The sequence below is a fragment of the Sceloporus occidentalis genome, unplaced genomic scaffold (assembly GCF_023333645.1).
Source record: "Sceloporus occidentalis isolate IW3139 unplaced genomic scaffold, rSceOcc1.0.p SCAF_6, whole genome shotgun sequence".
Taxonomy (NCBI): domain Eukaryota; kingdom Metazoa; phylum Chordata; class Lepidosauria; order Squamata; family Phrynosomatidae; genus Sceloporus; species Sceloporus occidentalis.
This window is the reverse complement of record NW_028316986.1, coordinates 22285046-22311035: the sequence shown is the minus strand read 5'-3', so window position 1 is coordinate 22311035 and position 25990 is coordinate 22285046. Positions and strand designations below refer to the sequence as shown.

General features: G+C 42.3%; 1 protein-coding gene and 1 long non-coding RNA gene across 5 annotated transcripts in view; one reads left to right on the top strand and one right to left on the bottom strand.

Annotated features, from left to right (window-relative positions):
• LOC149310492 (uncharacterized) overlaps window positions 1-4147 on the top strand; it is a 262852-nt gene extending 258705 nt beyond the window's left edge. For 2 of the 3 annotated variants that reach the window (XR_016281672.1, XR_016281674.1), the window contains one exon: window positions 3730-4147. This is a non-coding gene — a long non-coding RNA (uncharacterized LOC149310492). The remainder of the gene's footprint in view (window positions 1-3729) is intronic. The other variant, XR_016281673.1, reaches the window with a different exon arrangement.
• The window catches only part of BCL2L11 (BCL2 like 11), a 34694-nt gene extending 20243 nt beyond the window's left edge, over window positions 1-14451 (bottom strand). The window contains exons 1-2 of one of the 2 annotated variants that reach the window (XM_089529060.1): window positions 14371-14451; window positions 11058-11485 (exon numbers count right to left, since the gene is read on the bottom strand). In XM_089529060.1, coding sequence (XP_089385186.1) covers window positions 11058-11463 — 406 coding nt within the window. In that variant the 5' untranslated portion in view covers window positions 11464-11485; window positions 14371-14451. The remainder of the gene's footprint in view (window positions 1-11057; window positions 11486-14370) is intronic. The other variant, XM_089529061.1, reaches the window with a different exon arrangement.
• Between the last annotated feature and the right edge of the window lie 11539 nt (window positions 14452-25990).

Here is a 25990-nt window from a genome sequence, read left to right as displayed (position 1 = left end):
ATCTATGTAAGAATGGATGCTTTTAAGACAAGCATTGTTCTTCTCTAGGTCAATTCCACATGGGAAAGGAAGGCAATAAGCGCCTTCTAAGGCACAAACTGGCAGAGGTTCTAACCAACCAAGGATCCCCCAAAAGAGAAATGCTCTTTTTTCTTGAGAAGCCATCTGCTGAGATTTTAAACAAAACTTGACAAGATGTTAGTTTCACATAAGCATGCAAAAGCAGAACTGTGCAGTTACCTACCAAAAACTGTATGCGAATACAGTGGGACCTAAGGGACAAATCAAAATCTTATACTGACTTCAAATGATAGATTCCGCAAGTCAAGAAATTAACAAAATGTTTCATGTGGTTAAGAGTGAAATCAGTCTGAGGCTTTCATGAAGGACTTTCTGTGGTATGCAAGATCAAAAACATCATGAGTGTCAAGTCATTTAGTGGTACGAAGTAGATAAACACTTTCAACATTCATACTTAATATAATGCATTTCAAACATACATAGCTAAAACAATACAAGTTATTTGTTGCTTTCTTATTGAACAGAATATATATTAAAAATATATACTACTGCTTTTGTTGTTGTTGTTGTTGTTGCTGTTGTGTGCCTTCAAATCGTTTCTGACATATGGCAACCCTAAGGCAACCCTATCATGGGGTTTCCTTAGCAAGTTGACAGAGTGAAAATGTCCATCATGTGTCCCATATATCTCTTTATCTTCTCAGCTGTGCAGCCCCAACATAATCAATCCATTTGTACTGTTTGAGACATTGCACTGGTGATGGAAGTGTTACTCCTACACCAAGACTCTACAATCATCATTACTTTTTTAAAATGGCCATAAGAGACTGAAAGAGCATGTTTTTCCTAGGATGATAACTAATACACAATTTCCAAGTCCAATTAGGCAGCATTGCACACAATATACTGACACAGAAAGAGAAAAGCAAAATTAAGCCATGACCATGTATAAATGGGCTTACAGGATCTTGTACCCACAAAATGTTTTCCCCTAAATAAAATGGGAAAACTGGAAGAAAGCACAGGTGTTCTCCAGCCACCAGGGACTACCCATATATAATACCAGAGTCTACAATAGCAAAGTGGTAGACAGTTTATATGCTGCCTGCTGAATCCTTCAGGACATCTAAGGGAAAGTGTAGCCCCAGTTTGTTTTCTTAAAACACGCTTCCAGCATAACACATGACTACTACGTCTTGGCTAACGGAGAGAGGGAACCAAAGTAAAATATTCTCCAACACTGTGTAGAAAACCATAGAAGCAGTCCCATTAATGTAAGACAGAGCACAGAACAACTGCAGGAATGTGATGCCACAGCTAAAAAACTTATGAATAATGCAGCTGAGCTTTTTTATTTTATTTTAATTTATTGCTGTAAGAAAGAACTGATTATTTGCCCTTGCTGATACATAACATTATTTCCTTCAGTCCAGCCTCAGAAAGAAATGGAACAAGCAAAAGCACAGGAGACACAAGAAAATGAAATATTCTTTATATCCACAAAATATTACTCAGTTGTGTTATCAGAATCTCAAAACACAGTATCACAATGACTAGTGTATTTGGTTTAAAGTTCCTATTTGGAAACTGAGAGAATCTCAAACCTCACTTAGAAGTTTTTAAATCACACAATTGCTGAGAAGAGCCATTAAGGCTTTTGGTGTGCCTTTACCAATAGAGAAACCGAATATATAAATATTCTTTGTGACAAGCCTGACACATACTTTCTGAACACTTGAGGTTGACAGCACAATACTATATGAAACTAGACTCAACGAGAAAACTTCATATACCATATATGAGGTACATGTAAAAAACAAAACCATACAAATCTGCACAATATTTGCCCTACGTAAAAAGAATTCACACACACACACAAGAGAGAGATTACCAACAAAGGCACATTATACTAGTCTCTACAACACAAATACATCAAACATGAACAATCTACAAGATATAGATTCCCCATGAATGTGTTAAAACCTGCAGGGAGGAAAAATGAGAAACAGCCCTCTTCTACCCCATACAGTCTGCTTTTAGAAGAAAATACCAAAAAAGATATCATGTTTGTTGTGAAGGGCTACCTTAAATTGCTCCTTTTCATAATGAATCCAGCTCTAGGGTCAGACTCAGAGATATTCCAAGATTTCTAGAAGCAGCCAGATGACTGTGGAAACTAAGCTCACCATTTATAATCAGTACTTCAGAACCTAAAATCCTTTCTTAGCATTTTTTGAAGCAGGTCTAAAACACAGAGATGAATATGATACAAATGAACAACCATCTCAATATTATTTAAACTTCAATAGCAAGATACTTGTTAAATCTATTTTGGACAAATTCTAAATGTCCCATACTTTTCGCATCCAAAGAAGAATTCTGCACAAGCTCCCACAGAACTAAAACACGCAAATTCTCTCACCAGGAGGAGCTTTTGAAGTAAATAATATATCAGTCATGTAATGTAGCTACCTCAACAATTAGCTATGCTAACTATAACACTATATTGCCATATGCATGCACCAAAATCCAAATTTTCTCTGTTCCAGAATACAACCACCCAAGTCTTAAACATGACCAACACTTTTGTTTTTGAAGTTAAACACAGATATCTGGTTTTACAATTATTCTAGCATTACTAAGTACTGTCAATTCTACCCTTTTGCCACACTCCAAATGTTAGCAAGAAACCCATGCATTTTCTTCTTTAAAATATGAAAAGCCTACTATAAAAAGAAATTTTCTTCTTCTTCTTCTTCTTCTTCTTCTTCTTCTTCTTCTTCTTCTTTGTGGGCTATGGGGTGAATATTAACACAGCTGAAATAACCACTTGCAGGGAGTAACCCGCTTTGTGCCTCACAACATCTCCTCCCTGTTCTTCTCCACAGCACATCATGGTAGAAAAGAGCAAGAAATAGCAAAAGCATTGGCAGAGAGGTCATTTAGCTGCTTGGGAAGCACGCATAGCTGTGACTGCTTCCAACTACCAGCACATGTTGAACTGGAGTCAGAAGGACCTCTAGTGAACTCCAGGAAGTGTAGCAGCCACATCCCAAGAGTGGGAAAGAAAAACACTATAACCCCATCTGCATCTCATTCAAAACAGAAGTAGTTATTGATCAGTAGACTGGAAATAATGTTTTTATAATAGTAATAAAGCCCAAACTATGCAAAACATTGTCCATGCTGCTCTGGCTTGGGACTGTACAATTTTGAGGCTAGAGACAGAAAAAGGCTCACTGGATGCCTCCACAAAACACACACAACCACAACTTTAGCCATGGAGAAATCAATCACAGAAAACAAAGTATCTGAACCAAAACTTCTCCATGATTCCTAGTTTTCTATGTTGCTCGAAAATCAAAATGGTTTGTGGGGAGAAGCATTTTACCATGCAAATCTGCCACTGAATGAGAATGAGTGAGAATGAGGTTTTCTTCGAAATTGTTGTTGTTGTTATTTCTTACCCACCTCTCCCCATGGATCAAGGAAGGGGACAGCAATGATTAAAAGACAAACAACATCAGTTAAAAAGCCTTCAGTTACATACATCAATTTAAAAGGACAAATATGATGTAGACATATTAAAACAATGCATACTTAAAAATTCACAATTTAAAAATCATCTGGATAAGCGTGCCAGAAGAGACTGGTTTTTAATGCTCTTTTAAACTGAGGCAGCATATTCAGCTGTTGAATCTCTTCCAGCAGGTCATTCCACACTTGAGGGGCAGCTGAAGATAACATCCTCTGGCTGATAGTTGCCAACCTAGTCTTGGCTGACTGAAGTAAACGTCCGCCACAGGACCTGAGTGTAGAAGCAACCCTGCAGGTAACCTGGATCCAAACCATGTAGGTCTTTAAAAGTGGTAACCAATGCTTTGTACCTTGCCTGGGAACTCACTGGCAGCCAGTGGAGTGATTTTGGGAATCGGTATAATGTCTTCACTCATAGATGTCACAGTAATCAATCTGGCTGCCATATTATGAACTATCTGAAGTTTCCAAACTTGGTACAGTGGTAGCCCAATGTACAATGCATTGCAGTACCATTTAAGATAGAACAAAAATATCTATAACTTTTTGGATTACATTACCCATGTTGGCTCTGGTACAAAAAAGTAAGTTTTCTGAACTCCGATTTATATCATTAAATTACTTTAATTTTAAAAGTGTCTCTATAACTTTTTCTTGGATTTTTATTGTATAAAGATCACTAAATTCTGATACCACATAGATGGAATTAAAAACACTGGGCATCAAAACTTAGGCTATGATCCTGGGTTGTGAGGTGCAATGAGATAGAGGGGCCACCTTGCATGGGCGATATTCAGCTTTCCTCTTTGGATGAAGGGCAAAAAGAGGATGCAAGGACTGCTTGTACTTCTACTTTCTTACAATCAGAAGCTGCTCACTATTTTTATAGAAAAGTATTAAGACTCTAAAATGCCATCTATCAAATCAGGATATTTGGAATCAAGGTTTTGGAGATTATAAGCTCTACTCCCCCAAAAAAACATCCAAGTCATATTCAGCTAAAGTTTGAACTTGTCTTTGAGGAAGACGGCACGTTGAGAATAATGTTCATCCTATATAAGTTTTTTAAATAAAACAAAAGGATAATTTTTTTTCTTTCTCCATCACAACAAGTGTTGCAAATTAATATGTAACTCAGCATAACAATGTCTAGTCTTGATTTCAGTTACACTGAAGAGCACATCGTTTGGCTAAACTAAACATTGGGAGGTATCCAAATCAATGGTTCCAATTTTTTTAACATATTTATTTTTGATTTTACTATTTAAAGTAACTTTTCTATATACAGTCTTATCTCCCTTTTAAAATGTAATACTATCATTGAAATGTAAACATGTAAACAAATGGAGTTATACTGAAAACAAATCTAACATAAAATCAACTTTCAACCTGAATATAAAGAAAGGGAAGTGGTTATATAAACTGCATAACGCAGAAACCTTCCCCTCCCTTTCCCCACTCTAAACTCTTTGGCGGGATACAAACCGCCGCTTTGTGGCGCTTCCCCGCCGCCGCCGTTTGCTCCACGCGGGAGCTGCAGCAGTCAAACCGCGCGGCTCCCGCGCGGAGCAAAAAAGAAGCTCCATTTCGGAGCTTCTTCTTGCGGCGCCTCTATGTCGTGAGGCGCCTGGCGCGGACTCGCGATGTCATAGGCGCCGCGACACGTCTGGACGCTATGCGTCCAGTACGTAAAGATGGCGGCGCCCATGTGGAAGGGGCGCCGCCATCTTGTACGTATTGTATACGTACTAGGGTTAGGGGGGTGCGGAAGCACCGCCCCTTCCTAACCCTAGTACGTATACAATACGTACTATATGGCGGTATGTATCCCGCCTATGTAAATTTTGCCTGAAGCAGCTTGAAAAAGACTTTCTTAAATATGTCATTAAGAAAAAAATACGTACTAAATGCATAATCTCTGCTCCAGATATAATGATCATAAATTATCATAGGATTAAACTTTACAAAGTCCATTACTTGTGTGATAGCTGAATAGCTTAGTTAATTCTATATGGTGCATTCTGCATGACCTGTCATGCATACATAGTAAACAACAATTATAAATAATACTTAGCATTAAAAAAACACTACTTACAAGAAGTCAAGTAACAGATTTTGATACAGAGAGAAAAACCTAAGAACCTTTAAAAGTATGAGCAAAATCATACAAAAAGCATTTTATATCCCAAACTGAAACAGAGTTCTATCATGCATTTCTCAAAATTTGCTTGTTTGTACAAATATGTGTGGATACCTGACATCCTTGTGATACGTTCCTAGGCCACAGTCCAATTTCTGTATTTTATGTATATCTACATTGGATATGTACCATCCTCGACAGACACAATTTACAGCAGATGGAGATATGCTGGCAGAGTATTGTACGTTTATTTATTTTACTGTTTTTACATTCATATCCTGTCTTTCCTCTAAGGAGCTCAGAAGTAACATTCAATTCTGCATCCCTTTTTTTTTTTAATTTTCACAACAACCCTGTGATCTAGGTTGAGCAGAGAAACAACTGCTGAGCCAAGGTTGGCTTCATGGCTGAGTAGGGATTTGAACCTGAGTCTTTCTATTCTCAGTCTAAAACTGCAGTCTTAACTGGAAAAATGACCAAATGCCAGATAAGTAAACACTAGGCTAGGTGAAACTGTGTTAGATCAAAACTTTTTCCAGCCTAGGAATGCTATAAATTACTGAGGACTATATAGTTGCACGTTTCTGTATGTGTGCTGGCACTATTGATATATTCCAGGGCTATAAGAGATCTAGAATAATTTTATACCAATACCTTTCATACCAATTTTTGGCCGGGGACAAACCTCATGGCTTCCCTCTGAAATAAAAAGAACCTGGTGCTTCCAGGTTCTTTTAAGGCACCAGAGTGACGTCGTGAGTGCGCCACTGGCGCACTTGCAACGTAAGCACCGTGCTTACGTCACAATGGAGGCACCTATGTACAGCACTTACATCACAATTGAGGCACCTATGTACACGGGGTGCCGCCATTAGTATGCTGCCACTCCGTACTAGGGTTAGGGACCATGCAGTTGGCGTGCGGTTCCTAAATCTAGTATCGCCACCCGCCACAACCCTTTGTTTCTTCTGCTAGGTCTTAACAGTGCTATTCTGTTGGCACATCTAAATAGTATTGTACTGTAAAACTAATCACTACATCAGATCAGTGTTCAAGCATTTAACATTATTCGAAATTATCTTCAATTGATGTGCAGCTGAATTTCCTACAGTTTAAAAATACATACAATGCAAAAATGTTTAAAATCATTTCCCTATTTTAAATCCTTTTATTACCTCAAATCCTAACTTCATTCTGCAACTATGAGGTGGGAACTTGTATCTAAAGAAATTATAGGTTTCCAGGTTTCTAAAAAGAGGCTACAAACCATGTATAAAACATCACTGTAGATCACATATTCCTAGCAAACTAGATTATGATTTGACCTAACTTTAGCATACACATATGTTGACCTCTTACCCTATTTTTAGGATATATGCAGAAGTGCCATCACAGATCTATGGAGATTTGTCCAAACATACAAACACTGAATCAGCATTAAAAAAAAAACTCTTCTGCTTGCATACAAGGAATGCCAGTTTCTTAATTCAGCTCAAAGCAACAAGTTCAGGTTGCTCTCTTGTGTACACTTACTGGGGTTCATGTCTCAATTAACCTAAAGGGACTTATTTTAAGTAAAATTATGATCATGCTACAGTATTAAGAGTAAATATAACTTCAGCACTTTTGTATGGTGAGACAAGTCAATCCATCTAAGACAGTGGAGTGGCATCTTTGAGAATCTGAAGATGATCTTTTTTTTCCCATCTTTTAGAAGGATATTAGACCTTCTTTTCAATCTACTACAAAAACATGCAGATTTATTGGCTGTGTTGTCACTCAGTAGCAGAGTTTAAGTCTGAATGGTCAATTATATATTCTTTATATTTTATGTTTTATTATTTTCTTGTTATGATCAGACACATTGATCATAAGCTCCTCAGAACATGGATGGCAACAACTGCAAAGGAACAAATGAATTCCAGGAGAAGCATCACTTTTGCTGAAACTGTTTACCTAACTAATTCAACACAGATATGCCACAGGAAGTATTTGATAATTTACAACTTTAATCTTCAATAATGTACAAAGCCCCTTTACATGTGTTAACTGGGGTTGTCATTCCTCCTTATAATCAAGCTCTTCTGTTCCCAACAGTTATAGGCAGAGACTCAACATCTGCAGAGTTCCTTACCATTTTATCTCAATGCCAGAAAAACCAACACAGGTAAACTTTAGCAATCATGCAACTATTAAAAGGCAACATGCAGTGTTGTTTTTAAAGCCATATCTGTTCTCTACACATTGATTATGTCCGAAGACACTTTGAATGCCAAAGGAAAGAAGGTATTTTTTTAAAAAAGCAAGAGATTCTACTCCTTCTGATTCTAATCTGTGGAATTTAGGAAGTGAATTCAATGTCTGTAGTAAATATGGGAAGATAAACCTATCTGTAATATAGGTATTAGGCTTTAAAATGTATGTGTACACTTGGAAACAGACTGGCTTAAGAACATGTCTGTGCAGCACCTTCCCACAGTCCTAGTTCAATGCTGTGTAAAACAAAATTAGAGCTTTTCACCTCTACCCTCCCTGCAACACTATGGCAATCAATATAGGTAACTGATCATGCTGAAGTAAAGGGCAAAGTAAGCACTGCATATAGGGGATGTGATGGCTTATTGGTTAAGACTGATGACTGAAAGATCAGAAGGTTGGCAATTCAAGGCCCAAGTGCCGCATGATGGGCTGAGCTCCTGTCACTAGTCCCAGCTTCTGCTGACCTAGTAGTCTGAAAGCAGGCAAATGCAAGTAGATAAATAAGTACCACTTCTGTGGGAAGATAGCAACGTTTGGTGCAGTCATGCTGGCCACATGACCACCAGAGCAGTCCTTGGACAACACTGGCTTTTTGGCCTAGTAATGGAGATGAGCACTGCCCCCTACAGTCGGTTACTATTAGACATTCATGTCAAGGGGCTACCTTTTCCTTTTTAAGCACTGCCTTAATTTATACTCCCCAGCCCACCCCCAAACACAGTTAGAATGAACTGGGACATGCCTTTAGTTGTCTGTACATTTCATTGTTAGTTTCAGGTTTATATTGCTGGGGTTTAATTTCATACTGGGACAGGCAGAGGTAAACCAATGAATACTAGCCCCATATGGTTTTCAGTACTAGATAAAGCTGGTCAATATTCCAGGTAAAAATGTAGTGGGATAGTATTTGGTATCTATCAGGGTATCTAATGACCTTCTAAAATGAGCCAGTTTAAACAGAGACTGACGAGTTTCATACTCTTTCTTCCTCACCCCTCATTCTTGCAATAACTTAACCAGCCAGGAAATTTGTCCCTGGTCTTATCAAAACAGTTGACTTGATGCTGTTGCCTGAACCAGGACATAGTGTTTCTGGGCAGGTGGGATGTAGAAGAAAAGAAAAACCGTTTGTCACTTCAATTTTAAAGGTAAGACCTTCATCCTAAAAATTTCTAGACTTCAGGCCCTGCTCAAGGACTGATCCACTCTTTCAGATGTGTTTGAGGTGGCAGATTAAATGTGAAGTGACTGGCCTAACAGAGCTAAAGCTATGAAAACTAACCAAATATTCAGACAGAAGATGGTGGGCAAAGTCCAGTCTAACAACTGAATTTCTATATGGATGTTCAGAGGTGACAAGGAAGGACTCTTGTAGTTCCTAAATCAAGGGAGGGAAGATTTCATATTTCAAGGATCTACTCTGGGCTTTTTCTAGTTTCTAGAAACTCAAGGTCCATCATTTTTTTAAGTTTTATTTTTATCCCGCTTTTCTGTGACAAGACAATCAAAGCAGCTCACAACACATTAAAATATCCACATTCAATATTATGTCTCAAATTCCCCCCACCCCCTTAAGCTGGAGTAAGGTGCAAAATAGCAGCTCACAGAGAAATAAGGGAAAGGCTGCATCAGAGCACACAGCTGAGACCACAAAATTGTTTTCAGTATCCAAACTGAGTTCCCAATCCAACAAGAAATCCAATAACATTCAAAATCCACAAAACATTGATACCTTTTTGGGGCCAACCAAAATGCATAAAATATATGTTGCAAGCTTTTGAAGCTCCACTGGCTTCTTCATCAGCCAAAGAAAAAATGGACAGGCCTGCATTTTGTCAAAATACTGGTGGTGGTATTGGGAGTGTGGATAGATATTTATGTAGGCAGGCTTTTCCTGCTGGCCATGTGATACAGTGGAACCTCGGGATACGAAATACCCGGGTTACGAATTTTTCGGGACCCGAAAAAATCCAATTGGAAATTATTGATCCGGGTTACGAACGTTTTTTCGGGTCCCGAAAAAACTTTTGGTGCTTTTTGCCGCGATTTTACACCAAATCGCGGCTTTTCCCCATTAGCGGCTATGGGGATTCGGCTTGCGAAAGCCGTTCGGGTTACGAAAGCGGCCGCGGAACGGATTATTTTCGTAACCCGAGGCTCCACTGTACTGGGAAACAAAGCATTTTAAAGTTCAGGATATTTAAACTCCATTAGCAAAACAAAAAGGTACTTCCTATGAGATCCAGGATGTCTCAGTCCTTTGTGAGGCCACAAACCCCTTCATTAGGCAGAGAACACTGAATCTCTCAAAAAGCCTCCATGTTTTTGCATTAGGAAAATTTTAGGTGCTGCTTTTTGAAATGATAACTATCAAGCGCAAAAGCCTTGATCAGAACCATAATATGCCACAGAGCTTGGAAAAGTTACTTTGTTTTTGGACAACTGTAAGAATCCCCCAGCCAACACAGACAGTGGCTATGCTGACTGTAAAATTCTGTACTTCCAAAACAAACAAACACAAACAAACAAAAAACAAACCAAAACCCTAAGTTTTCTAAGCTCTGATATGCTGCATGGGTGATGCTACCGTTTCCTCTGCTGGCACAGCCATATGATCCCACCATCACAAAAGGTGCTGCTAGTCCAGGTGTAATGCTCCCAATGGCTCCAAAAGACATTTTCCATTCAGAGCTTAGAAAAGTTAACTTTTTGTAATACCCAGAATCCACCATGGTTACTGGGACAGTCTTGAAGTTGCAGTAAAAAAAAAGAAACATCTCCACAATGAGGCACTTCTGTTCTAAAGGAAATAGCAGCTTTGAGGGATAATTTTCATCTGGAACATGGAAGGGTATGAAAGGGTTTAAACCCCTCCCATCACACTATGGTTTCAACCCTGACTGCCTCCACTCTGCACAAATTTACAATTATTAAACATCCATGAGGCATGTGGTGTGTCCTCTGAGTCTTCTTCTGAACAGCTGATGCTTCAAACTTAACTGATCCTTCAAACTTGACAAAACACAAAAACACAGAGAGGAATAAAGGCTTCTCAGGTGAATGAGAGGATAATCGGAACATGTATGGAAAAGTTTCTTACCATGATCTTGCTTACCCATTGTGCTTAGATAATGGATGATGGCTTGACACGGGGGACTTGGAGTCTGTGTAGCCTTGTCACAACTCATAGGTACAGGACTCCTGTCGGTGTCAAAAGAAAAATACCCACTGGAGGATCTGGAGAGCAGTGGGGATCTTCTTACAAACATGAAAAATGGGGATCTGGTAGCAAACGGACTGGGGCTGGATGGTGGTGCCAACGGTCCCTGAGGGCTACCAGGTGACGAACTGTCCCGCTCGCCTGAATGATTACCTTGGTACTCAGTTTGTAAGGAGGTAGGGGCCCCAGGCCGAAGATGCTGAGGATGAACTGGCCTTTCAGCAGGCTGCAATTGTCCACCTTCTCTATCGCACTCAGAATTTAAATCAGAAGATTGTTTTGCCATTTGGACTTTTTTATTCTTTGTCCTACGGGGGGGGGGGGGGAGAGAAAAGAGAAAAAAGAGGGGGGAAATGTCAAGTTACAGTTAAGTTTTAGCCAAACTACTTTAGCTTGCAGAACCCACAAAATCACTACTAGAATGTGAGCAATGTAAAAATCGCAGCGCATTTTCCATTTCCCAAGAATTTCAAGTGCACACTAAACTTGAAACTTGGCATAGTAAACATTTTAAAAATGAAGTAAACATGAGACACCACTGAAGGGGTTAACTTGTGTTGTCTAGGAAGGGTCCCTGGGGGGGGGGGGGGGAGAGACCTCTGCAAGGAAAAACAACAACAACAACAACAACAAAAGTTTTAAGACAGGACTTGCTAGTCAACCGAACAGTGTTCCAAAGTCTGGCTGTGTTTTGGAAAGGGGGAGAGAGGAAAAGAGCGGGGCTGGTTCGCTCTCTTTTTCTAAAAAAAGAAAAGAAAACAGAAACATTCAAGTCAGATCCCCCAGCCCCCTCCCAGTCATTAGACAGGAGGATCAGATACAGTGCTGAAATGTTAAGTGAGGAGTCGATGCTGGGATTGCGCTGGACAGGGAAGTCGGCCAGGCTCTCGCTCCATTGTTCTGCCGAATATGCTGATCGCAGCAAGTCTGGGAAGATTTGGCAAGAGCAATCAGTTGTAAAGTGCGTCACAATAGAGTTTGTGCACTGCAAAGTGCTTCACTCCTCCTCCTCTCCTCCTTTATACGGCCACCACCAAATCCAAATTGACCCAAGAGAGCTTGGCATCGAAACCTGAAAAACCAGTGCCTTGCTGGTAAAACCCCAGCAGGGCTGCTGCATCCACACTGCAGGGATAACCCACTTTGACACCACTTTAACCTACAGACGTCTGGGAATCGTGGTTGTAGTTGCGGCACCAATTCTGTAATCTCACAGCACTGAGACATAGCGAAGCAGTGTCAAACTGGATCGTAACAGCAGTGTGTGTGTGTGGGGGGGGAAATAAACAACAGAGAGAGAGAGAAAGGAGGTATTGTCGGCCACTCTGCTTAACTAGGCAATGCCAAGCGTGACCCTTCCCACCCTTGTTCCTCCAACTCACCTTTACTTGCTTGCTTCCCAAAGAGAGAGCAAAAACTACACCGTGGCTCCAGTGGCAGCTAAGTAAAGAGCTTCATCTTTGCTTAACGCAAACAACAACAACAGGTTGGAGGGAGGGAGGAGGGAAAAAGAAGAAAGGCCAGTCCTGAAAGGCAGACACCATCCCACATGAAGAGAACCAAAGAAAAGGTGTGGAGGGAGAGTAACCGTGCCAAAGGAAACTACGCAAGGGGCTTTTGGGGAGTAAAAGAGGAGAGAGGGAGAAACATCCTCACCCTGAGACTTGGGTAAGGAATAGTAAGTGTAAGTCCTGAGTCCTAGCTCTTGTTGGTGGGAAGCCCAGACTGGGAAGAGGTGGAAAAGGGAGGAACTGCTGCTGCTTCCCTAAAGCAGAGCCCAACAAAGAGAGAGCGAGAGAGAGCAAGGCAGGCAAAGGGGGAAGAATAACAGCCCAAGGAAGAACGGAAGAGAGACAGAGAGAAAGAAAGAGAGGGAGGGGAGAGGAGGAGGAGAGAGGGTGGAGACACGCGGGGTGACCAGGCACGTCCTCCTTTCCCAGGACACGTCCTCCATTCCAGCCTTCCCTCTACAGACACATGCCAAGCAGCATGGCTTTATTTATCTATTGCTGGGAGTGTGTTTCGGGCTTCTTGTTTTGGGAATGTCCTCCATTTTCAGTTTTCCCTACCTTTTGCAGTCCTGACTGGAGAGGCTCACGTAAACAAACCCGTACACACAACCAGCCCTGTCTTCCTGGGCTGTTAGGTGTGCTACCCACAAAGGAGGCACCACAAGACATCCTGTGGGCCTCCCTCCTCTCTCGTGGCCGTGAGGTTGGGCTAAGGGGCTTTTTATTGTTTTTATGGATTGTTAATATTGTGTTTGTTTTTAACCTTGTACTCTGTTTGCGCTTCGGTGCACTTTGTTAGCCGCCCTGATCATTCGGAAGGGCGGGGTATAAATAAAAATTTTATTTATTTATTATTTATTTAAGAGGGGAGGGACCTCCCGAGAAAATAAACAATGTAGGACGTGGCCAAAACACTGAACAGAGATGTAAACGCATGCTTCTTGAGTCCTCCTCAAAAGGGGAGGACGTGACCAAAACAAAAGCTAAACAACCCTTGATGGAGGTGTAAACACATGTTTAGTCCTGCTCAAAATGGAGGACACTTCACGAATGGGCAGAAGGTGGAAATGGAGGACCCATCCTGGAAGAGGACATGACCAAAACAAAAGGTTAAAAATCACTTGATAGAGATGTAAATACATGTTTAGTCCTGCTCAAAATGGAGGACGTTTTGGGAATCCCTTCCTGGGCAGAAGGTGGAAGTGGAGGGCATGTCCTGGCAAAGGCCATGAGCAAAACAAAGGCTTTAAAAAACACCTCAGAGAGATGTGAATGTGTCCTGCTCAAAATGGGAGGATATTTGGGGAATCCCTTCCTGGACCTAAGCTGGAAATGGAGGACATATCTAGAAAAAGGACAAAGATGGAATGCATGCTTCTTTGAGCCCTGCTCAAAATGGGAAGACATTTGGGAACCCCCTCCTGGGCCGAAAGTGGAAATGGAGGACATGTCTTGAAAAAAGGACATGGCCAAAACAAAAGCTAAACAACACTTGATAGGCATGTAAATAAATGCATGCTTCTCTGAGCCCTGCTCAGAATGGGAGGCCAGTCAGGACCCCCTCCTGGACCCAAGGTGGGCATGGGGGGCATTTCATGTCCAGTGGGGTCACCTGGGCTCACACCAACAGACCTCCTCCTGCCCCTGGCTGCAAAACCCCCTTTCCCCCAGCCCCTACTTACCCCTTAAGGCTCCTTCTTCGGAGTCATCCCCGGAGCCAAGAGGGTCCAGACGGGCAGATCCCTGGAGAGAGGAGGTGAGGGGCGGATGGGTGTTTGTGGGGGGCCCTAGATGCCAGCCAGCCCGGGCAACGCTCCTCCAAGTCGCCTCTCCGAAAGCAAGCAAGCAAGGAAGGAAGGAAGGAGGGAGGCGATCCCTCCCCGTCGCTGGAGAAAAACATTGGCCCAGGCGAGCGAGGCCAATCCGGGCGAGAAGGGGGCGGCCCTGCTCCTCCCAAGAGCCAGCCAGGCCACTGTTTACAAACTCAGCAGCAGCCCCAGCCAGAGAGAAGCAGCAGCAGCAGCAGCAGCAGCAGCAGCAGACGCCCTCCTCCTCCTCCTCTCTTTCTTTCTTTCTTTCTCTCTGTCCCCAGGAGCAGGGTGAGCTCCAGCAGCAGGCTAAGTCCTCTCTGCTGGCCAAGGAGGACAAGGCACTGCCAACAATGGAGGAGCCATCCCAGGGGAAAAAGAAGGCACTCCACAGAAAGACTTTTTGTTGTTGCTGTTGGAGTTTATCACACGGGAGGAATGTCTCTTAATTTCGAATGAAAAGAAAGTGGGGCCAGAACACATTCCCATGAATTCGTTAGTTCAGCGAATTTACGTGAATTCGAATTGCGTTTGAACTGGCTTCCCATTGCCCGAAAATAGCTTGTCATTGCCCAAAATTGCGTGTGATCATCTCTCGCACAATAACGTTAAACCCCTTGGTTGCGTTCGGACTGACTTCCCATTGCCTGAAATTGTGTGTGGTAGTCTATCACACAATAGCATTAAACCCCATGATTGTGTTCAGATTGCCATTGGATTATACTTCCAGTTTCCCTTGTCTGATAAACTCCGTTGTTGTTGTCATCCACCCTCTAGACATTGGTTGACCAGCCAAACTCAAAGGGTGCTCACCAATGGCTCCTTTTCCTTTTTAGCTGCCACGTCACACTGTTGACCCATGTTCAACTTGTGGTCTACTAAGTCTCCTAGATCCTTTTCACACATAGGAGATTATCACATGGAGGCTTACCATCCTTAAAATGTGGCTAGATCATCCCTAAAGCGTGAGGGCGTGATCACCATTCACGCTTGTCTCCTGAGATGAAATTGTCATGGAGGCATCCCATCATTAAAGCATTCACAGAGCTGCCATTTCTCTGCACAATGGGAACTTCTGTTATTCAGAGAAATGGCAGCTCCACGAACACTTTAATGACGCGATGCCTCCATCCTTACTGTGCTTACTGTCTTACTATACTTACTACAGTTTATCAAACAAGGGAAATTGGAAGTACAGTGGGCCCTTGCCTTACGCGGGGATCCGTTCCGGATTCCGCCGCGTAAGGCGAATTCCGCCTATGCTCAAGCCCCATTGTAAACAATGGGGCTTATGCACGGCGGCGCGCAGCGCGCAATGGGCGCACACGCCCCTTCCACCCCGCGTGCACCCCGCAGCTTGAGCGCGTATGCTCAAGCCGCGTAAGGCGCGCCCACATATGACGCGGGCGCGCTGTATTATCCAATGGCAATCTGAACACAATCACTGGGGTTTCACGTTATTGTGTGATAACCCACTACATGCAAATTCGGGCAATGGGAAGTCAGCCCGAACACAATCATGTGGTTTCACATTATTGCGTGATAGACTGCCACACACAAATTCAGGCAATGGCATGCTATTTTGGGGCAATGGGAAGCCAGTTCGAATGCAGTGAGCATTCACGTAATTTCGCTAAACTTCTGGCCCCACTTTCTTTTCATTTGAAATTAAGAGAAATTCCTCACGTGTGATAAACTCCACTGTCTCACTGTATTCTGTCACTAGCAGACACTATCTGCCCACCAGCATGTAGCTCCAACAGAGCATTTGCTCTAGTAAACAGGCCTTCCTGAAACCAGAAAACAATATCAGCAGTCAGTGGTTTGAGGGGAATGACTTACCATTTTAGGGTGAAACACTCCTGCTGCTCAGACCACAGGCCACCTCTGCACAAAAAAAGAGCCCACACACATATTGTTCCATTTGGAAAATATATAATAGACCACTATATCCTTTGTTACTCATGCATAGATTCAGCCAGACTCCATAAAGAGTCCTTTTTGTCTCCCTCCTCCTCTAGCTTTAAGGTCCAGTGTGGTGTAATGGTTTGAGTGTTGCAACTCTAGAGTCCTGGTTTCAAATCTCCACTCTACTATAAAACTCACTGGTGACCTTGGCAGCTCCCACTCTCTCATCCTCAGAGGATGACAATGGCAAACCCCTTCTGAAGAATCTTGCCAAGAAAACCCTATGATAGGTTCACCTGAGGGTCGCACATATCAAAAGTGATTTCAAGACACATGACAACAGTCACGCCATATGCCTTTTTATTTTCTCCTCCACAAGGCTTCTTTCAGTCCTTAACTACATAGGAAACCCTTTATTGCCATAACGTTTTATTCTTATTTTCTGTACTATGAGAAATACAGCACTGCAGCTCTGCTCTCACAAACAGCACACCATCATCCTGTTGCCTCATTCCGTTGTCACAACACTGCAATCGTACACTGTTTGTTTCAGTGTGCCATTAGCCCAGTATCCCACTAAAGCCTTCCACTGATTCAGATCTGAGTCCCACAATCTATATTCCTATTCACACACATCACCTTGTCTGTTGTCAAACCAGTGAGTCTCTTGTTCTGTTTAAACGTCTAAAATGAGATCCAGTGTGAGGCAGTGGTGTTGCGTTTCAAGCTTCAAACTGTCTTCCTACACCAGTTATAAAGCTCTAGAGCTGTTTGCTCTGCTACTTCTCACTCTGTCCCACCTGACCAAATGATGTTGCTCCAAGGTCCTTGTAGTATGGAAGAGAGAAATGTAAAAAGATAAAAATTATGCTATGAGCTACTGTTTTCTCAAACTGGAGGCACCAGCAGGAGAGACAGTGCAAACAGTTTTGCATGTCTTAATTGATAACAGGTCTGTAAGAGTCAAGGCTGTTGGCCTTTTTCCTTTCCTTTCCTTTTCACTGGTATATCCTTGGCTGGCTGCCTGTCCAAATAATCATAGTCCTGATAAGTGATGAGACACCAGGTGCCCTCTCCCTCACCTGATTTGGGGCTTCGAAAGGAGGGAGGCAGTTGTGATTTACTACAGTGTGGTTTGTAAAGTCCCTGGGATTGCTGAAAGAGAGGCATGTGACTGTAGATTTAGACAACAGAATCACAGAGTTGGAAGAGACCTCAAGGGCCACCAAGTCCAACCCTATCCTGCCATGCAGGAACTCACAAGCAAACACCCCCACCAGATTGCCATGCAGCCTCTGCTTAAAAATCTCCAAAGGAGATTACTTCCCTTTCTAGAAACTATAAATCTATTGATGCAGCCTAGAACTGCATTGGCCTTTTTAGCTGCAATTAATTATAGAATCATAGAAGTGGAAGAGACCACAAAGACCATCCAGTCCAACCCCCTGCCATGCAGGAACTTACAATCAAAGCATCCCTGATAGATGGCCACCCAGCCTCTGTTTAAAGACCTCCAAGGAGGGTGACTCCACCACCTTCAGAGGGAATTTGTTCCACTGGAATCTCTTTTCCTGTAGTTTGCTTCTATTGCTCCATGTCTTATTCTCGGTAGCAGCAGAAAACAAGCTTGCTCTATCCTCAATATGACTCCCCTTGAAATACTTAAAAAGGGCTATCATATCACTTCTTAACTTTCTCTTCTTCAAGCTACACATACTCAGCTCCCTAAATCTCTCTTCATAGGGCATGGTCTCCAGACCCATGACCATTTTGGTCGCCATCCTCTGCAGACGCTCCAGCTTGTCAATGTCCTTTTTGAACTGGACACAGTATTCCAAGTAAAGCCTACCAAAGCAGAATATAGTGTAGGGATGCCATATCCCAGCGGCCCCCAGGACAATCCCGCTTTTGGAGGAACCAGGCCCGCCCCGGCCCGGTTCCCCCTAAATCTTGGGTTTGGGCCCGGCCTCTGGGCCGGGCCCAATCATGCAGCCATTGCTGCAGCCGCTAATGCGGCTGCTGCTGGCTGGCCACCCACCTCCTCCTACTCCTCCTCAGCCAAGCTGCCCTCCTCCTCCTCTGCTCCTCCTCCTCTTTCTCTAGTAGCGCAGCTGCTGCGCCGCCCACGGCACTTGCCCAGGCAGTGGCCGGCAGCAGCATGCGCTCGCCCCTCTTGCGCTCCTGCGCGGGGGGTTTAAAAAGGAGTGCACGTCCCCAAAGCTGTCTGGCCAATGGCAGAAGAGCGGGGGCTGGCCTGTTTCCAGCCCCAATCTGTCATTGGCCAGTGAGCGATGGAGGAGGAAGAGGAGGCAAAGGAGGAGGACCAAGGAGGATAGGCCTCTGGGCCAGGGAAAGGGAAAAGCACCATTTCCTGGCGTGAAATTCAAGCGAGGAGGGGAGGGGAGTGGCCATTTCAGGTCTGCCTTGGTTTTATTTATTTTTTTAATTATTTATTAATTATTTTTATTTATTTATGGGATTTATACCCCACCCTTCAGCCAAAAAGGCTATCAGAGCGGCTAATAGTCTCAATCCATATTTATAGTATTAAAAATAAACAAGTCTGCCTTTTTTATTTTATTTTATTTTATTTTTGTTATTAAAAATAAACAAGTCTCCCTTGTTTTGACAATGATAGTGTGATGATGATGATGATGATGATGATGATGATGATGATGATGATGATATGAGTCAGCTTCTGAGGCATGCACGCACCATTTCTGAAGCCGAGAGAGTGTCACCTTCCAAAATGTGTTTTTGGTGTATTTTTGGTGCTTTTAGTGCTAACAAGTCTGCCTTGTTGTGACAATGATGGTGATGGTGATGGTGATGGTGATGATGATGATGGTGATGATGATGATGATGATGATGATGATGATGATGATGATGATGATGATATTGATACTCTCTCAGGCATGGCCAATGTAAGTTGCTCTGATTTTTACAAACTCATGAGCAGTGAAGAAAAACCAAAGTCCCTTGACCAAGTACACACTTTTGAGAAGTACACTTGGTGTAAGAAACCTGAAATGGCAAATCCACTTCTTGTGAAACCACCTTCACATGTTCAATATGCATAGCCATGTTAACCCATGCTAAGTGTTAAACCCAAGGGTTATGGAATAAGCCTCTGAAATATGCAAGAGGCCATGTTAAGTAAAGTCATGTTCAATGCCCAAATGTGCTGTTGTGTGTGTTTTGGAATGGCGGGGGGTGGTTTGGCCAGAAAGGGAAGTCCATTTCTGCTGTCTAGGAATAATGCCAAAATGTCCTCCATTTTGATCATGCCTAAGAAACATGCATTTATATTAACATTTTTTAAAAACCATCCAATTTTTTCGCATGTCCTCCATCTAAAAAAAAGTGTCCTACATTTGAAAATATTGCCCTACATTTGTCCCAGTTTGGAGGTCCTGACTTATGGCAACCCTAATATAGTGGCATTATTACTTCCCTCCATCTTGACACTATACATCTATTGATGCAACCTAGAACTGCATTGACTTTTTTAGCTGCTGCATCACACAGTAGAGAGAGAAGTGTGAGATCTGGAAGGTGGAAGGCTTTATGTTGTGGGTGATTACAATGGACAAAGCGAGGGGGGAAATCTACCAGATGAAGACTTTCCAAGGCAGAGAGAAAGATTATAATCTTGTAGATGCAGAGAGAGAAGAAAGTTCCCACAGATGTGTGAGTAGCTTGAATGATTTGATACATTTCTCTGTACTATCTTTTCCCATCACAAGACCCAAACCAGCATACACAAGATTCCCATGTTGTATCCCACCCAAGCAGCGACTGGTCCCAGACCTGCTTAGCCACAATAAGATGGCAGGATCATGTGCCCTTAGATCATTTCTGGAAGAAACTTGTATGTATACACTTATAAAATCCTACATCCTAAATCCAGTTTGTGACTCCTGTTATACAAATTAACTAATCACCACAATAGACCTACTACTAACTTTGCATGCATCTGTGAACAATAGACCACATTCCTCAAACACTCCTTCACATATTAGGAACCAAGTAGAAAGTAATTTGAACACAAGGATGATAATTCTCTGACCCTTCAGGTGTCGGACTCTGGGGTGAAAGGGTAGAGATGGGACATTCAAGAAGGTATGAGGAGCCTACGACCTTCCAGGTGTTAAACTACCGCTCCCATCACCTCTGACCCTTGGCTGGGAGTTGTAGTTTACTGGTTGGGAGTGATGGGAGTTAATCAGCGTAAGCCAATATGGCCAATGGTCAAAGGTGATAGGAGAAGGAGATGCAATCTAACAACATCTGAAAGGCTGTAGGTTCCTTATCCACTTTTATATGTTTCCATCCTTTAACTTCAGTCGTTTTCTAAACAGTAGTAGATCATATTTCAAAAAGAAAAACATGTCTCTTAAATCTTTTATCCTCCCACATCTTGTCACATTTTAAGCGCTATACTCATACTCACCCTCCTTTATCACAGACTGGCTGTTGGAATACATTTTTGTTAGGTGCCTTCAAGTTGACTCCAACATAAGGTGACTCTCTCATAGCTTTTTCTTGGCAAGATTTATTCAGAGATTTGCCATTGCCTTCTTCTAATGACAAGATAATGTAACTTGCTCAAGGTCACCCAATGGGTTTCTGTGACTGAGTAGAGATTTGAACCCTAGGCTCTCAGAGGGCACTCAGACCACTATACTACCTTGGCTCTTGAGAGGGAAACATACTTTATAAGGGGAGACAAAGAACAGGCAAGCATGCAGGAGAAGCCCCAGACATTTTCATAACCAAGTCAGAAAATCCAAACGGTGCTCCCCACCAACACCTTCCCCAGAATTAGAAATATAATAATGTATAAAGTTTATGATGTGTGGACATTGTCTTGGACGTATAGCCCACTGAATACAGTGCAACTTCCTTTTTTGCATAGGACTATGCTTTTAAATATATTCAAAGTATTTTGCTAACTAAAAGAGTCGGCTGACATGTAGAGTAGATCTCCACATGTTGCTGGACTGCAACTTCTTCCAGCGCTTGCCACAGCAATTATGCCAATAGGACTGATGAGCATTGTAGTCCAACAACAATGGCTGTGGTTGTGTTGTTGTTGCATGCCTTTAAATTGTTTCTGTCTTATGGCAACCCTAAGGTGAATTATCATGGGGTTTCTTTGGCAAGGGTTTACCATTGCCTTTCTCTGAAGCTGAGAGAGCAGTGACTTGCCCAAGATCACCCTGTAGATTTCTATCTGTTGTTGTTGTGTACCTTCAAATTGTACCCAATTTATGGTGACCCTATCCGGGTTGGGCTGAGAGTGTGTGACTTACCCAAGGTCACTCAGTGGGTTTCCATGGCTGAGTGAGGAACTGAACCCTTGTCTCCAGAGTCATCGTGCAACCCTCAAATCACTACACCACCTTGACTGGGTTCTGACCTGTTACTTATTCTGAAAACTATGTACAGTTGGCCCTCTGTATCCTTATCCATGGATTCAACCATCCACGGCTTGAAAATATTAAAAAAGAACCTAAATTGCAAAAGGCAAACCTTGATTTAGCCATTTCATATATGGAACACCATTTCACTACCCCGCTGTATTTGATGGACCTTACTTCAACATCCACATATTTTGGTATTGGGGGAGGGGGGAGGCTCTGAAACCAAACCTCGGTGCATACCAAGGGTAATAGCTACTCCTCCTAATTTGGTGTCATCTGCAAATTTGATAAGTATGCCCCCAATTCTGTCCTCCAAGTCATTGATAAAGATGTTGAATAGCACTGAGCCCAGGACAGAGCCCTGTGGGACCCCACTGGTCACTTCTTTCCAGGATGAAAAGGAGCCACTGACTGTAATTGGCAGTCAACCAATTACAAATCCACCTAACACTTGCATTGTCTAGACCACATTTTACTAGCCTGTTTGCAAGAACATCCCTTGTCAAAGGCCTTACTGAAATGAAGATATGCAGTATCCAGAGCATTCCCTTTATCTACCAAGCTGGTCATTTTTATTTATATATATATATATATATATATATATATATATATACACACACACACACACACACACACACACACATACATACATACATATATATATATATATACACATATATATATAAAAAAGAGACCAGATTAGTCTGGCATGATTTGCTTCTCTGAAACCCATGTTGACTTTTTGTGATTATGGAACTTGCAAAGTCAATGGGTAACGTCTGTTCATTCAATGGGCATACGCTAGTTGGAATTAATAACTGAATTCAGCACTTTGGGTGCATCTACACTGTACAAATAAAGCAGTTTGATACCACTTTAAGAACTGTTGCTTCATCCTTATGGAAATCTGGGATCTGTAGTTTTGCAAGGCCTTTTAGCCTTCTCTGCCACAGAGTGCTGGTGCCTCACATAACTACAAACCCCAGGATTCTGTAGGATGGAGGGATGGCAGTTAAAATTGTGTCAAACGCTACTTATTTCTACAGTGTAGATGCAGCGTTTATAGGTGGAAATGCAGGATACAAATGCATTTGAAAGAGACTCACATAAATCACACCACTTTTACTTCTCTTCGCCCCAGGGCTGGTACAACTACAAGACATTTTATTGCCTGACTTAGAAAAGTTAAGGGCACTCCCTTCCCCCAATTCCTCAGGTCAAGATACATGATACTGGCAAATTATGCTTTAGCCTGAGGCACCAAATTCCAGAGTTACCACTTCTCCACCCTGTCAATAAAAATACAGCAGTAGCAGCACAACAGCAGCAGTACTGGTAGTGCAGAGACAGCATGGTGTAGTCGTGGTTTGAGCATTGGACTATGACTCTGGAGACCAGGTTTCAATCCCCAGCTTGGTGTGAAACCCACTGGGTGAACTCGGGCAAGTCACACTCTCTCAGCCTCAGGGGAAGGCAATGTCAAACCTCCTCTGAACAAATCTTACCAAGAAAAGCCCATGATAGGATTGCCTTAGGGTTGCCATAAGTCCGAAACGACTTGGAGGCACACAACAACAAACAATATAATGCAACTCTGTGTAATATAGCAGTAAATAAAACATATGATAGGAATTTATATTTACTGTTGCCCCTCTGTATCCATGAATTCAAACGTACATGGAATATATATATATATTCATTCCAAAAAGCAAATTTAATTTTGCTATTTTTATATAAAGGACTCAATTTTACTCTCCATCATATTTAATGGGACTTGAATATCCACAGATTTTGTTATCCTTGGAGGTTCATGGAACCAAACCCCAGTGGATAAAAAGGACCCATTAAAAAGAAGTGTTTTTAGCATTTATTTTTGTAATGCCCTACATTATATTATTTTGTAATGTCCTTACATTTTTGTTATTCTGATTCAGGCAATAAAATGTTTTGTGCCAGCCCTGGGGCATAGAGAAGTAAAAGTGGCATGATTTAGAAAAGCCTGTTTGAAATGCATTTGTATCCTGTATTCCCACTATAAAGGGTGTATCTACACTGTAGAAATAATAAAGAGTTTGACACCACTTTAACTGCCATCCCTCCATCCTAGTTATGTGAGGTACCTGCACTCTATGATGGCGAAGTCTAAAAGGCCTTGTAAAACTACAAATCTTATTTTTGAAGGGCCCTACATTTTTCTGGAATGTTCTGGCGCAAGGTGACCAGATGTCCTAACTGCAAGAGAGGGACAAGGCACTGCAAAATATAGGACATTACAAGAAAAATGTAGGGAATAAGAAAAATAAAAGCTCGAAACACTCATATAAATATATAGCCATACTTCTTTAGGCTGCACCCTTACTGCAGAAATAATCCGGTTTGACCTCACTTTAACTGCCACAACTTCATGCTATGGAAATCTGGGAATTATAGTTTGATGTGGCACCAGAGCTCTCTGAGAGAGAAGGCTGGATATATTTTTATTGATTGATTGATTGGACTTCCGAGCATGGTTTAATTGTTTGAGTGTTGGACTACGACTCCGGAGACCAGGGTTTGATTCACAACTGGGTCATAAAAACTACTGGGTGACCATAATAAAGAAATAAATAAAGTTTATTTATAACACCTTTTCCACCAAATTCAACAATGCTCTGGTAGCACAACAAACTACAATTCCCAGAATTCCACAGCATGGAGCTAAGGCAGATAAAGTGGTCTTGGAAAAAGGAGGACTTCTGATTCTGCCCTGAGGTGGCTCCAGCCTCCATCGCTCCATCTCTCTCTTCGCAAAAGCTGCAAAGTTGGCTGTATCCACACTGTAGAAATAATCCAGTCTGACACCACTTGAACTGCTATGGCTCAGTGCTATGGAATTCTGGGAACTGCAGTTTATGGGGGCACCAGAGCTCTCTGACAGAGAAGGCTAAATGTCTCACAGAATGACAATTCCTAGAGCTCCATAATATTGAGCCATGGCAGTACAAGTCATGTCAAACTGGATTATTTCTGCAGTACGGACAGCCCCACTGTTACATAAAGGGTGGGTTAATGGGTGCCTCAGGAAAGATGGCGGCCTTCTGGCTGACAGGAATCTGGAGTCGGCTTTGGAAAGGACGCTTGGGAGACAGGGAATGGCATTCTGCTCTTGTTTTGATACTGTCTCTTCCTAAAACTGAGATGGTGGGGATTAATTGAAGTCTTTATGCCCCAAACCATCAAAAATCAACAACTTTTATTTGTCTTGAGGAGAAGTTGCCTGCTTGGAACTCCCTCAGAAACACTCCTTTTGGGGACACCTAAGGGAACTGAGGAAAAAGGTGGCCTTCATCACCTATCCAGAAAGAAAGCACAACCCCCTTTATATATGTGTGTATCTGGGAGAGAGTTTCTTTGTGTTCACACAAGACAGAGAGGGGAACTAAGAAGCCAAGGTTGTCACAGTGTCAACACCAAAGTGACCAGACACCCCTCTTTTCCATGTGTTCCATTTGCCACCTTCTGCCCAGGAGGAATTTCCAAATGTCTTCCATTTTGAACAGGACTCAGGTCCTGCAGTGTGTTTTTAATATAATATAAATATAAATCCATGCTGCTTAGTCATGCTAAAAATGGAGGACATTCTGGAATTCCTCCTGGACAGAAGGTTGAAATGTAGGACATATTCTTGGAAAAGGGGGGTGTCTGGTCATCACCCTCCATATACAGTAAAACACAACAAAACACACTGCAGAAATAATCCAGTTTGAGACCGCTTTGCAGTTGTGACATGTGTTCACTCTGGTCAACACATCCAGACACACACACACACAGGTCCAGGAAGAAGTTTGGAGAAGAGCAGGAAAATGGTTGTGTTCCCCAGCCTTTGTTATTGTTGTGTGCCTTCAAGTTGTTTCCAACTTATGGCAACCCTAAGGAGAACCTATCGTATGGTTTTCTTGGCAAGTTTCTTCAGAGAGGGTTTGCCATTGCCTTCCTCTGAGGCTGAGAGAGTGTGACTTGCCCAGGGTCACCCATTGAGTTTCATGGCTGCGTGGGGATTCGAACCCTGTTTTCCAGAGTCATAGTCCAGCACTCAAATTATTACACCATGCTGGCTCTTGTCGTCATCATGGTATAATTATTGTTATATCCTGCTTTTCCATCACAATTGTGACACAATG